This window comes from Typha angustifolia, chromosome 12, assembly GCF_048772165.1.
Source record: "Typha angustifolia cultivar Huaian chromosome 12, ASM4877216v1, whole genome shotgun sequence".
In the NCBI taxonomy this organism is placed as follows: domain Eukaryota; kingdom Viridiplantae; phylum Streptophyta; class Magnoliopsida; order Poales; family Typhaceae; genus Typha; species Typha angustifolia.
In genome coordinates, this window is record NC_133250.1 from 1730757 (window position 1) to 1744425 (window position 13669).

General features: G+C 35.1%; 2 protein-coding genes across 2 annotated transcripts; one reads left to right on the top strand and one right to left on the bottom strand.

The window, feature by feature from the left end:
* Positions 1-1260: 1260 nt before the first annotated feature.
* On the top strand, positions 1261-6169 carry LOC140772472 (MLO-like protein 1). Its single transcript, XM_073114560.1, has 14 exons — positions 1261-1421; positions 1627-1684; positions 1783-1991; positions 2761-2877; positions 2975-3026; positions 3442-3533; positions 3631-3705; positions 3798-3886; positions 4057-4106; positions 4516-4556; positions 5027-5236; positions 5481-5548; positions 5637-5697; positions 5821-6169. The coding sequence occupies exons 1-14, from the start codon at positions 1290-1292 to the stop codon at positions 5992-5994; spliced, it is 1428 nt and encodes a 475-aa protein (XP_072970661.1). The 5' UTR covers positions 1261-1289; the 3' UTR covers positions 5995-6169.
* Positions 6170-7256: 1087 nt separating this feature from the next.
* LOC140772334 (uncharacterized) lies at positions 7257-8561 on the bottom strand. Its single transcript, XM_073114357.1, has 3 exons — positions 8531-8561; positions 7696-7796; positions 7257-7626 (listed from the first exon to the last, which is right to left on the bottom strand). Exons 2-3 carry the CDS (start codon positions 7787-7789, stop codon positions 7481-7483), a joined length of 240 nt encoding a protein of 79 aa, XP_072970458.1. The 5' UTR covers positions 7790-7796; positions 8531-8561; the 3' UTR covers positions 7257-7480.
* Between the last annotated feature and the right edge of the window lie 5108 nt (positions 8562-13669).

The following is a 13669-nucleotide window of genomic DNA, read 5'->3' on the forward strand; positions in this document are numbered from 1 at the left end:
TTTTGTTCAAGCCTTCCAGAATAATACAAAAGAAAGGTAAGAGGAGTGGAAAAGTAAATTAAATTGAGCTAGATTAAGGTTGGATATAATATTCCCCAACTTGAAACTTTAATTCTTTTTTTTTAAATCCATTATCCAACCTTGACTAGTATTATTACTATCATTACTAGATTGTGTTTTGATGACCCCCTGCTAATTTTTTGAATGAGCTGTGTCATTAGGTGGAGAAATTATGGTAAATATATGAATGAAGTTTATTAAAGTGATTTGAAAAGTATATTTTAGATTTATAACACAATTACTACATTTTTATAAAAGTATATTTTAGATTCATATAAAAAAAAACATGTCTTATTCTATAATTTATTTACTATTTTTATAATATTTGAAATTGTATAGATAAAAAATATTCTTCTTCCCATGTCCATATTGACAGAAAATTATTCAGTTGTGTATACAAATTTGGATTAGGAGCGATTAGGAAAATTCTCAACTGATAAGTAAGAGTAAATATGGAGATGTTATTACACACTAATGTATTAATCACACGAAGAGAATATATGAATACCATATCGTTTGAGCATATGTGATTGGATTTATCGAATGTGTATTATTGATGTATTGGTATACTAATATATATAGGGTTATTTATTTGAGTATTTGACGAAATGGTACTCTTTTCTTATTTTTTATATTAAAATGGACTATCCCTCAAACCTATTACCTATTGGGATCTAATTTACTGCAGTCTTAACAAAAATACTAAACTAATCAGTATTTTTAAAAACGCTAATAAGTTCAGCGTTTTTATCGATAATTTTTTATCTTAACTATTGGAATATTAAGTTATATATATATATATATATATATAAAGTTGATCAGTTCAACGCTTTTGCTTAGAGATAAAATATCGATTAGTTCAGTGTTTTTTTGTTAGGATTACAGTAAATTAAATTATATTTGGTAATAAGTTTGATGAGTAATCTATTTCGACAAAAAAAAACTCCATCTATTTCTCAATATACTCCTCTACCAAAAAAAAGTTAAGAAATCTCTCCCAACCTTCATACACCAAACTGAATGTTAATAGCATAATGAAACGACCCAATTCCAGTCTCAAAGTATGAACACGTAGTTGCGAGTAAAAAGTTAATACCGAGTCCAACGTAAGACGAACGCAACAAGTCTTGGAGTGGAGTTGAACACATCTCTCGTCTCCTTAAACTATATATATATTTATATATTTATACACGGAGATGGACCACGAAGGGATAAGATTAAGAAAATAAATGGCAGGTGGAGGTGGAGGAGCTTCGGAGATCACCCTCGAATTCACCCCGACGTGGATCGTCGCCGTCGTGTGCTCCGTCATCGTCTTCATCTCCCTCTTCTTCGAGCGCTTCCTTCATTACGTAGGCAAGGTAAGGCGGAGCTTACGAAGAAGATTAATAAGTTTCTGGGCTCCGAACACTACCATCCAGTGGCGGGAAGCCAGGATTTTCCTCATATAAACACAGCTTATCTAATGTTCTTATCCTAAATTCATTAACATGGGAAGTTTTTAGATAAAAATCTAATCTTTTTAGAGCAAAAAAATTTAACTGAGGAGAGCTGTTTGAAGTGCAGACTCTGAAGAGGAAGCACCAGAAGCCTCTGTTTGAAGCTCTCCAGAAAGTCAAAGAAGGTTTGCTCATCTCTTCCATCTTTGACGGCGCTCAAACTTAATACATAGAAACTCTTCAGTTTTGTTTTGTTTTGTTTTAATGGTTGTTTATGTTACAGAGTTGATGCTGTTGGGATTCATCTCGCTCTTATTGACTGTATTCCAAGGGCCCATACAAAAGATATGCATCCCCGAAAGCGTCACACACCACTGGCTTCCATGCAAGAGAGAGCCGGCCGCCGCCGCAACCGAGCATTTCAGTGTAGCCGGCGGCATGAGGCGGCTTCTCGCCGGGGGCGGTGAGGGGTCCGACCACTGCCAGAGGAAGGTAATGAACATTTTAACGTGCATTGCTTTGCGTTCGCTACTTAGAAGTAGAAAAGGAGAAATTTTTTCTTTTTTCTTTTGTCTTGGAGAATAGTTATGTTGGGATGACAATAACAGGCCAGCTAACCATATTTATTTAGACTAATTAAGTTGACTTTATGACAAAGTTGGGGTCGGCGGTCCTTCTGGTGTCGTGTCGTGTCGTGTCATGGGATGTGACCTATGCCTCTTAGGATTTGAAAGTGTCGACGAATCCCAAGTATAATATTAGCCTATTTGTCTTTCGGATCGGGCCGGGCTTAAAAATTGGAACCTTTTACCGCCCGCTAACCCGGTGCTCAATCTGGCGAAGGCCGAGTCGAGCTGACTGGGTAGCCGGCCGGCGGGGAGGAAGAGAGGCGAAGAGAGGAGGATGAGAGAAGGAAGAAGCTTGGAAAGAGGATGGAGGAGGGAATAAGGTAATTTTAATTTAGTTTTTTTGTACGTCAAACTTGGGGTACGTTTCGAACCAAATTCTAGATGGAATTCAATTGATTTTATTTGGAAATGAGTTTCCTTATTTGAAAAATAGGGAGAATCTAACAATTATAATTTGGTCACAGGAGAATTAAGTTCTTAGATTTGAAATGCAAGAAAGTAAGTTAAAATCCAGCTAAAATATAATTTTTTTCCTGGATTATCATTCTTTATGGTTTACACAATCCATTATTGTCCATTTAATTTGGAAATCTAATTTACGACACTTAATTATTGTCTCTTAATGGATTCAGGGAAAAGTTCCATTGCTTTCACTTGAAGCTATCCATCAATTGCACATCTTTATCTTTGTTTTGGCAATCACTCATGTGGTTCTCAGCCTTTTCACAGTGCTTCTAGGATTGGCAAAGGTACTGATGAAGATGATCACATTTGCTTTTCTAATTTGCTTCTCCATGTGCTGGGTGAGTTAAACTACTTCTGTAAACATTCTCCGGATCACTTCAGATACGTTTATGGAGACCTTGGGAGAACTCAATCCACAAAGAGGATGACAATGGTATCATTGGCTTTTATCTTGTTCATAACTTACTGCGATTTTTTTTAGCTATTAAGTGATCCCAATTAGAGGAAGGAATAAATCAGTAAAACATGGCTTCTCTGCCATGCTAAGTGGCCAAATGATGCAATATTTATCTTCTTTGAAGGTATGATATAGCTGTTGGTTCATGACCTAACATTTTAAACTCTTAGGTCAATTGGTTATCTAGTATGGCATCAGAATTATCCTTTTTGGAGGTCATGGGATCAGCCCACCTTTATTCCGTGTTGAGGTGTAATGCACATCTTATTATTTATTCTCTATTCATGAGCAGTATTACGGGTTGTTGGTCTATTAATTAACAACTTAAGTTTTTAAGTCTAACAATCTAATATATGTGTTAATTGCTAACTCATGACAATAATATGTGCAGTTCCTTTGATGATCAAACATGTGCATCAATTTGAATTTATCGAGAAGCGCTTCAAGGGATTTGGCAAAGCTGCAGTTGTACTAAGTTGGTTGGTATGTATTAGATTCCTCTTATTTCCATGTTTACTGACATTTATTATGCAGAGGTATCAGCAGACCCATAAATAAAGATGCTTTTCATTTCTTTCAGCATTCTTTCTTCAAGCAATTCTATGGGTCAGTTACTAAATCAGACTACACTACAATGAGACTTGGTTTTATCATGGTAAGCATATTCCTTAGCAGTCACTAGTCTTTTGTTTAAAAAAATAATAATATTTGTTTACCCTTCATTTCTTTCTCATTTCACAATTGCAGACTCACTGTAGGGGAAACCCAAAATTCAATTTTTACAACTACATGGTACGAGCCCTTGAAGCTGATTTTAAGAGAGTTGTTGGTATAAGGTAGTCATCACACAGTTCTTGTTTACTTAGCTTTGATTGTAGTCAATCTTAGGTGCAGCATAAATAACATACATACATACATATATATATATATATATATATATATATATATATATATATATATATATTGACTATATGACTCTCATAATTTCAACTTTGTTGCACTGCAGCTGGTACCTATGGATCGTTGTGGTAGTTTTCTTGTTGGTGAACATCAATGGTGAGATTTTCTTTCCTGCAAGCTATTTTCTTCTGTCTTTTCTATTCTGAACTTGAAGCCATATCCACTCTTTTGCAAATTAATTCAAATTAGAAGTGTTTTTACGCAATTAGTATTTGTAGCTTGATCTTGTTTATTAATTGCCCATAGCATAGTATATGAGTCTGTGTCTGTATTTTGGTTTCTCATGTTTCGATTTTCTTTATACTTTCATACAATTGTATTGGAAGAAGAGTTACCTTGAAGCAGCTCTTTTGACAATTGCTTTTGTGTTAAAGAATATATCTCCTTAAATGAGCCACGCTGTCTTTTGTCAGACTCCCTCTTACTTCTGTGAAAGTCTTCGTAGTATTTCGCTTTGTTTAGTTGCATAATAATGTACTCTCTGAGGGTTATCTTATTCATGCAGGATGGCATGCATATTTTTGGATATCATTTGCTCCTCTAGTTGTAAGTTCTCATTACTTCTCTTGAGGTCTGTACTATTGCAAATTGAATCATTGTTATTGAATCTGCAAAGTTACTACTTTCTCTGCAGAGAAGGTGAACATTTTTCAAGCCTAGTGTTCTTAGGCAGGAAAAGAAAATTGTGCTAACTAGCTAATGAGTTCCATCAGAAGGACATCAAGCTTCTTCATTTGCTTTCTTCTATTAGTATTAGACCTCAGAGACTGGGAAATCCTAGTAGATAAGGTCATTTTCAGGGAACCGATCTTGCCTTTTTATTTTTAAGCTATGCATGTGTAGAAAGTCGTTGATGGAAAACAAAGATAAGCCATTGAATTCAGTTCATCGGTATTTGCATCATCAATGTTCTTTCTATGTTCCATTCAGATATTAATTTTTGCAAGAATATGTTGATGACTGAATCCTTTTATGAGTTTATCTTGCAAATGTATTCACCAGCTATAAATTTGCAGATTCTTCTTGTGGTTGGTACCAAGCTGGAGCATATTATCACCAAGTTGGCGCATGAGGTTGCAGAAAAGCATTCAGCCATTGAAGGGGACTTAATAGTAACACCTTCAGACGACCTCTTCTGGTTTCACCGGCCCAAAATAGTCCTCTTCATAATCCACTTTATCCTTTTCCAAAATGCATTTGAGATTGCATTGTTCTTCTGGATGCTGGTGAGTAATCTAGGTTATACCATTCTGTGTTTGTGATCCATTTGCAGATTCTTCTGTGTTTGTATATTCCAGAAAAGTAGCGAAAACCAGCAAGCTGTATGCAGAATTTGAGTTTATAGTCCTTACATAGTTATAAAATGCTATTATCCTACAAGTTCTATTTATACTTCTATGGGTACATAAGTCAATGCATACAAGTGAGTTTTTAGACCATTAAATGCTTACAATGTGCTATTTTCTGCAGACTACATATGGCTTTGATTCCTGCATCGTGGGGAAGGCTCGTTTCGTAATCCCAAGACTCGCTATCAGGTAAGGGATCAGCATTTTCTTTCCCCTCAAAACTTACTGCTTCATGATTTATGTGATCTCACATCATCATGTTTCTTGGTGCTTTCAGTGTCATTTCTCAGCTTCTTTGCAGCTATAGCACTCTACCACTCTATGCCATTGTAACTCAAGTGAGTTGGATAACATATTGCCTTTGTATTCTTGAAATGATAACATGAATGTTCTTCTTGGAAGAAAAAGAAAACAGATCAAATGATTGATGATTCTATGTATGATTCTTCTTTCTTGTGTAGATGGGGAGCTCATTCAAGAAAGCTATATTTGATGAGCATGTGCAAGAAGGTCTTGTGGGTTGGGCTCAAATGGCAAGGAAGAGGACGAGAAAACCAATTATAAGCGAAGAGGATGATTCGCGTCCAAAAGGACCGTCATCCGAAAATGGAAATGGTATCACTGAAGAGAATTGATCAACTTCTCATGGTCACGGAACCGAGATGTTTGCATTTCGGTTCTAACCGATCCGAAACTGCTCCTTAAAACTAGTATCCAACTGAAACAACTCTAATAACAATTTTTTTATGTATTTATTAAATTCTAAGCTGGATTTGATTTGAATCCAACTTATACCTAGTTCAATCTCAATTATATTGCTTAAATGCGATTAGATTTTGTGTGATGCATCGAAAAATAAGATAAAAGAAGACTATTTATTAAAAGAAGTCTGAAAACGATACAACAAAATTAAACTGAAATCGAACACTGACTGAAACATTTCATAATTTAAGCATAGCCGAAACAAAAATCGAAACCGAAACTTAGAACTATGGCAGATGTGTGAAGTGAGTCCGTGAAAGTTATATGCAGCGCTATCATATTTTTCAGCAGCATTCATGTGTGTACAATCCTCAAATAATCTCGACAACACTTGATGCATGGTAGCAGACCCAAATAGATAGCTCAAAGCAGGCGTGTCATGATCAGACAATAATACTATGATGGTAGTAGATCTAATGGCGTAACTAGATTCAAACAGTCTTTCCTATTTCTCTGTTATGATATCATAGATTTTTTTTTTATTTGATGTTTCATTAATGAGTCATCCCATACATACTATTTGTAATGAAAAGAGGTCTAGAATTATAAGGAGATGTAGGATTCCTTCAGTTCAGGCAGTGATTTGCTTGGTCAGGTAGAAAAAAAAAGATTAAAATCTTATTTAATTGAGTTTCTTGAATTTGAACTCATTTCTGCCTTGATCTGATAAGCTTCTAAGTTGAATTTGATGAGAAACACTACTCATATTTGAATGCCAGTAGATTGTAAGTGATAGTGCACTGCAATCTTTCTTTTACAGTAGTTGTATCCCATTTGGGACTAAAACTCTTTTACATATGATAATCAGCAGATTATACTCCTAAAGGATGTGCAATTTCTTCATTGAATTTGCTATGAAGCCTTGTATTTCTCTTCCGTTCAGAACGTTCAAAAGCAGTCATTGACACATCACAGAATAATATAGCCAGATGACAGAGTTTATTGCACAGTTTCTTATTTTCTCTTGGTTTCCACCATTCATTTCTTGGTTCATTCCACACTTGAATAAGAACACCACAAGAATAAAACCATCCAATCCACATAAAAATAACACAAATTCGTATACCGAATATTGGGTTAAGAGACAATCTGCAGTAATGATAGTTGCATAAGATCTAATCTTCTGAATCTGATATCACGAAAAGAAAAACCCTTGCGGAGTTCATGGAAAACAACTGCATTACAGATGTTTGCTTGTCTGAGTGTTTTATTACAGTTCATCAAATGTCGAAGTCGCAGTACAAACACCACAAATTCAGAAAAATCTCAGAGAAGAACATGTCACCATAAAATCTGGTCTAATCGTTGTTATCATGAATGTTTTAGCACACATGATAGTTGTATTCGCATGTTTCTACCTTAAGATTCTGATGACTTGACGATAAAATTTTGGCGTCTGACGGGGTTCATGACAACCGGCGGTCCAGCAGTGCGAGGCCAGGCCTGAAACTTCTTATCAGTTTCTTCCTGCCATTCCTTACCAGTGACAGTCCTTGGTGTGTTTCCTGGTTAAAGAAAGATGCTAAATCTAAGATGACTTCTCTAATTAATAGTGGAAAGTTTGATCAACTGACCTCCCAATATCTTCTTGTCAGCAATGTATACTCCACAGACATATGCAAATGCAAAGGATGCAGCCACAGATCCAATGATGTACTTGGTTGCCATGTTATAACTGCAGCAAGAATGTCCTGAACTATTAGTTTAGGTTGGAACTGGTGCTAGATAGTGATTATAAAAAAGAAAAGAAAGAAAGAAGAGAAACAGGAAGAAAGAGGTCTGGAAAAGTAAAGATCAAGTTGAACTCTTTGAATTCAATTAGTTCATTGCAGCGAAGTAGAACGCAGAGTAGACACTTGTAGACTAACAACATAAAAGATTCTTTCGACTTCAAGAAGTTCTAAATGCAATCACCTGAAGCATTAAATCTACGGTTCTGAAAATAAAATTCAGCTCATATTTTTCTCTGGACATAGGAAGTATAATAACTCTCTGCTTCTTTGCCCAAACAAGAAGATTCATCTACCAGATGCTTAGATTATTCAAGCAATATATGAATATTGACTCCCAGATGTTGCTAGAGGAATTCTTCTCCATCCCAAACTAAGTTCCTTTCTGTTTCTCTTTTTCTGTGATGAGGTAAAGAGACTGAATGGTTTCATCAATATAACAGTGTCTACAAATTTCTCATAGAGTGGATCTGTCCATATGAATGCTACTCTATCTACTATCCAACGCTAATATGCCATCCTTATATTTGGAACAGAAAAAAGATCTACTGTTCTTCAGTAACAGATAAAGTTATCAATAAACCAAAAAGGAATCATCTCTCTTTGGATAAATCACAGAAACTAGCATCCTAGATCACACAAAAACAGCACAACAAAGGAAAGAGGTGAAAGATCTAACCAAAGGCTTTGGCAATGGCAATGGCAATGGCAATGGCAATGGCAGCTAATTGGGTAGATGAGAAGACAACCTCCTCAAGCCGTTGACATATAATTATATATATACATACATATATACAGTGAGGAACAAGGTCCACGGGTGGAGAATGCCGATATCTTTTAACACAACGTCCTCAACTTTGTTGAAGGAAACGTCGCCGATTTAAAGTCATTGCAGACTTTGACCGTTGACTTGGCGGCATCCTGGAGGAAAACCAGGGGCGGGCTCAGCTCAGCCCATTGGTTTGATCTTTTGGTCTAGAGTTTTAATTAAAAGAAGTGCAAGTTGGGCCGTTGGATAAAATGGACAGAGAAATTTATTAAAAACACCCTATCTTTTGTTTGTATTTCATTCTCACCTTGATATTAAGCCATGCAGCCCTCGCATTTTATTCTTATAGAAAAATTCTGAGCTTTTTTTTTAGAAAGAAGTAAGAATATAATGATGTCCCAATTAATTAAACTGATGTTATTGAGTTATTTTCTTTAATCATTTGCACTCAATCTCAAGTCATCTTTGAGTTAAATTTAACTTAGCAGATACTATATTATCGTACTTGTCTATATTATCTAATAACACATATATCAAACTCTATGTGCAACAGTATACATAACATAAAGTTACTTACCCTTTGCAATAAGTATTTAATTAGTAAAAATTGATGAAAAGCATCAATTTACTTAGTAAACTTTTGTGATCGCATATTATTTTGAGACTTTTGTAACTTGACACCTTATTTTTTTTATAATTTTTATTTGAAGCATTAGGTTAATTTGGACGGTGGCGACAAAAGAATAATTTATAAATACCTAGATTACCCTTGTATTTTTTATCTTCTCCTTCTCTCCATCTTTCCTATTACTCTTACCACTTCATTATGCCCAAGCAAAAGATTTTGATCTCCAAATCGGAGTCGATGGAGATGCTTGGCTTGTTCTATATTCTTCGGCGAACTACTGATCGGAGCAAGAATAGGTAGAAGAAGAAAAAAAAGGAGAAGAAGAGAAGGAGGAGAGGGAAGGACAATGTGGTATTTTAATAATTTGATTAATTTTTATTAGTCAAAATAATATCAGAATGTTAAGTAAAAATTTAATAGAAAAAGAAAATTCGAGTTACAAAATTCTCGAAGACTAAACGTGAATAGGTAAAATATAGAACGTAATTTGTAAATTTCTCTTTTGTTTTCTTTAATTTTTACTATTAAAATCTTAGATTGACTCTTAATTAGCTCTAACAAACATGTATGCTAAAAACAAATGCTTTCAAGGATACACATACACAAGTCAAGTAATTTGAAGGGTATGAATAAATATCTTTTATATATATATATATACTCTCACCCTCTGCAGTGCATACATACCATAACATAATATCACATTAATCCTTAAAAAAAGCATATAATTTTCCCTTATACTATTTAATATATACCACTGAGCACTCTTCTATAAGAATACAATTATATCATTTTAAATTGTTCAAGAATAAATTGCACACTGTTATCTTTCAGTAGTGCATATATAATTAAATCTTGCTTTGATTATTCACTCCCTATCGTGTTTAATTACTTATTATTTGACCAATGTATTTAAATATTGTGAGTTAAATTTACCCAACAACTTAATAATGGAACAAGAAATATTTGATTGTTTCAAAAATCTAAAAGATAAAATGTCTTCATGGTGCATGATGCATGTATAGTCAAGTCTACTCATGGCCGGGTATTTTTGAGGTAATACTCGAATGGTAAATATTAATCTGATATAATGCCACCGATAATGATAATAAGAGCGAAAAATAGGGTTTTTATTTTTTGCATATGATTTGGTAGGTAATTATAAATTGCAAAGTATTATTTCACTTAAGTCTCCTGAACTATCACTGATTTTCAAGTACATTTTCGAAACTTTTTTTTTCACCATGTACACACCTTGAACCAAAATTTTATTTGGTTTTGAGGTTCATATAATTATTTTTTTCTCGATTCAACAGGATAAATGTGGATATTTATGTTAGTTTAGAGAGTATATGTGGGTAATACAATTTTTTTTAAAATGTATGTAAAAAATAGTAACAGGTCAAAAGGTCTAAGTAGAATTTACCCTAATTTTTCGACCGCAAAATGAAAAATAAAACAATCGAAGTTTCCAACTGATGAACAATAGAGTTAAAGATTTTTGAGGACTATTTAAACTACAAAAATCTAATCTTCCAATTGCCATCTACTTGATTCCTCATTGTGGAAGGTGAGAAGTCAAAAGGTTTGAACATAACATTTCAACTATTGAATTGTATTGCAGTTGCAAACCTTATTTTTTACTCAAATCTCTCATCACCTGAACACACTATGATAAGTTTACACTTTTTCCAGCCAGAGGAGACGATCCTCTGCAGACCCAACTGCCAGAATTTCCTGCAGTCTGTGGACTAGTTAACTAGTCCTAATCAGCTGCCAGTTTTGTTCAAAAGCACTCAAAAACTATTGCTTGACCTTCAAATGATTTGTAAGATAATTCCACATTGTAATCAAGTTATCTAACAGATTTTATTTATAAGCAACATTTTTGTTTAGGAGAAGTTATACTTTACCTCATGTGATTTTGCTCAGTTGTGCGAAACTCCCGTATATTTTCAACTGAAGTATTTAATCCCCGATAGTCAATTATTCTAATTAGAGATAAAGTTATAGAGAATTAAATAACATTTTTAATACATCTAACATAATTAAATTTCAAATAACATATTATATATATATATATAAATCTAATCGGTATTATTTTAAATGCATTGGAAAGGTTATTCAATCCTTTAAGTTGGTTTGATTTGAGACTAAACCCTGAACTTAAATAGTTAGCCATTGATTTTTTAGTCTTGATTAGATACCTTGAATTAGATTAAGAAAATATGATATTTAGTTGTAAACTATGTTAAAAATGTAATTATTACTTTTGATATGAAAAAGTTGAAAAAAAATATTAGTTTTAGACGAAATAAATGATATATAAAATTAATGGACGAGAATACTTTTGACTTTGACGATAAAAGTGATAGATTTAAATTAAATCAAGGATAAAATTAGGATCATCTCGAATATATATTAAATTTTTTATTTTATTTTTTAGAGAGTTATATTAGTTAGAATAAAAAAATAAAAAAATTTAGTAATTAAACTTAGCTAGGGTTGCTGACTGAAATCCTCTTTTCCCAAACTCAAGCAAATAAGGGCATACTTTAGATTGATTAAATATGATAAAAAAATATATAATTAGCTTTAAAAGATTGGATAAGCTTTCTAATACATTGAAAATAATAGTAATCAAATTTTAACTAATAAATATATCAAACATATTTTTTTTATCATATTTTTCTAAACTAAATTTGAGCGATGTTATTTTAAATATGTCAGGATCCAATCCTCTTGTTACTTTATCTCTAATGAGATTAATGTCCACAAGCAAAAAAAGGTGATTTTAGAAAGCTCCCCTACCTTGGTCGTTCCCATGCCTCCCTCAGTGCTCAAACCACCGGATTCCCCACCTACTAAGGTGGAATCCACCACTATTGCCGCATCTGAAGCAAAACCTGATGCCAAGGAAACAGAACCTTCGTTGCAAAAAGACAAAATAACTCCTTCTAAGGTGGGGATACCTCAAGAAATAAATGATTCACTCATGGATCAGGCTGAAAGCAAGGTTCCACCGCCGCCCTTATGGACCCAACTATTTAAGGTCACTTATAACTCCACTGTGTTCAAAGGATAAATAACTCTTCCTTATCCAAGGTGACCCTAGACCTTGAAAAGATCAAGGAAAGTAGAGCGAAATGACGACACAGCCTCATTAATAAGTTTCTAGGCCGCCCCCCCGCCACTATCTTACTTGAGTAAGGAGGCAGCGAGGAAATGAAAACCAACCGGCACTCTTCAGGTAATAAATATGGCAGGTAGCTTTTTTTTACTTTCAAGTTTTCTTTTGACAGGGATATGATGAAAGTCCTTACTAGGAGACCTTGGACCTTTTGGGGTTTGGTTCTTGACCTCATCCCTTGGAGGCCAAACTTCCAACCCTTGTTGGAAGAGTTTGTGTTTGCCCTGGTTTGGGTTCAATTGATTGGTCTTCTTGGCGAATATTGGAGGAAAGACCTCACTTATATAGCCTTGGATCTTGGTAGGCCTATAAAAATTATGGTTACACTTTGGCTTGTACTCGGGGTAGATTTGCAAGGGTTTGTGTTGAGATTGATCTAACCAAACCCTTAAAACAATCTACTTTAGTGGTATTCTTAGGAAGCAAGTTCCTCAAGCTGTAGCATATGAAAATCTCCCTACATTTTGTTTTAGGTGTGGCCGGATTGGTCATCGTTTCACGGTTTGTCCTTTATCCATTGATGTTTTGTATAATGTTTCGACTTTTGATGGCAAAGGTCAAGCTCTTGCTCCTGGTTCTAGTATGGGTGAGGTGCAGTCGTCGCCATCGGTGATGACCCCGCACCCGCTACCGAAGTCGGAGCGGGCACTTGAACTGTATGGATAGTGGATTTGTTGTTTAGAGGAAAGGTAACTAAGGGCGCCATGACGTGGGGACTAACACGGCCATTATCGACGGTGGAGCCTAGTCGACTACTTTTGAGCCTTCGCCTCAGACTATAGGTATGATTACCACTAATGCTGACATGGTGGCTCAAACGGTTACTCTCGCATGTAAGCTGACCCACTTCGATAGTGGTAGTAGTCGTGTCCATCTCCTATGTGCCCCTCAGCCACGTGGAGGCCTAAGAGCTTAACGGGCTCCGCCTTGAGCGCCTAAACCATCCTCGCCCCTAATCACACCTAATGCCTCGAATCTAGCCCCTGCTTTAGTCTTTTCATCTACCCCGCTTCGTGTTGTCTTTTTGGCTGACTTGCCTAGTGCAGGCTGTAGTGAACCGTTGTGCCCAAACCAAGGGCGTTATGCGAGGACATTAAAGCTATAAATATTATCGTTCTAAGAGAGGATCAGCCTAAAGATTTAGGAGATGCATCATTAACCATCCATCTTGGTAGTCCGTTGGTCTCTCCTTGCCACGTGGAAATAGATGGGATGGCTATTGATGGTGCACCTC

Excerpts from the sequence above, each read along its gene's own strand:
- LOC140772472 (XM_073114560.1), top strand. The coding sequence starts at position 1,290 with ATGGCAGGTGGAGGTGGAGGAGCTTCGGAGATCACCCTCGAATTCACC. Across the intron at positions 3,027-3,441 it reads CCACAAAGAGGATGACAATG|TTCCTTTGATGATCAAACAT; the intron begins GTATCATTGGCT and ends TAATATGTGCAG. Across the intron at positions 3,534-3,630 it reads CAGTTGTACTAAGTTGGTTG|CATTCTTTCTTCAAGCAATT; the intron begins GTATGTATTAGA and ends CATTTCTTTCAG.
- LOC140772334 (XM_073114357.1), bottom strand. The coding sequence starts at position 7,789 with ATGGCAACCAAGTACATCATTGGATCTGTGGCTGCATCCTTTGCATTT. Across the intron at positions 7,627-7,695 it reads TGACAAGAAGATATTGGGAG|GAAACACACCAAGGACTGTC; the intron begins GTCAGTTGATCA and ends TTCTTTAACCAG.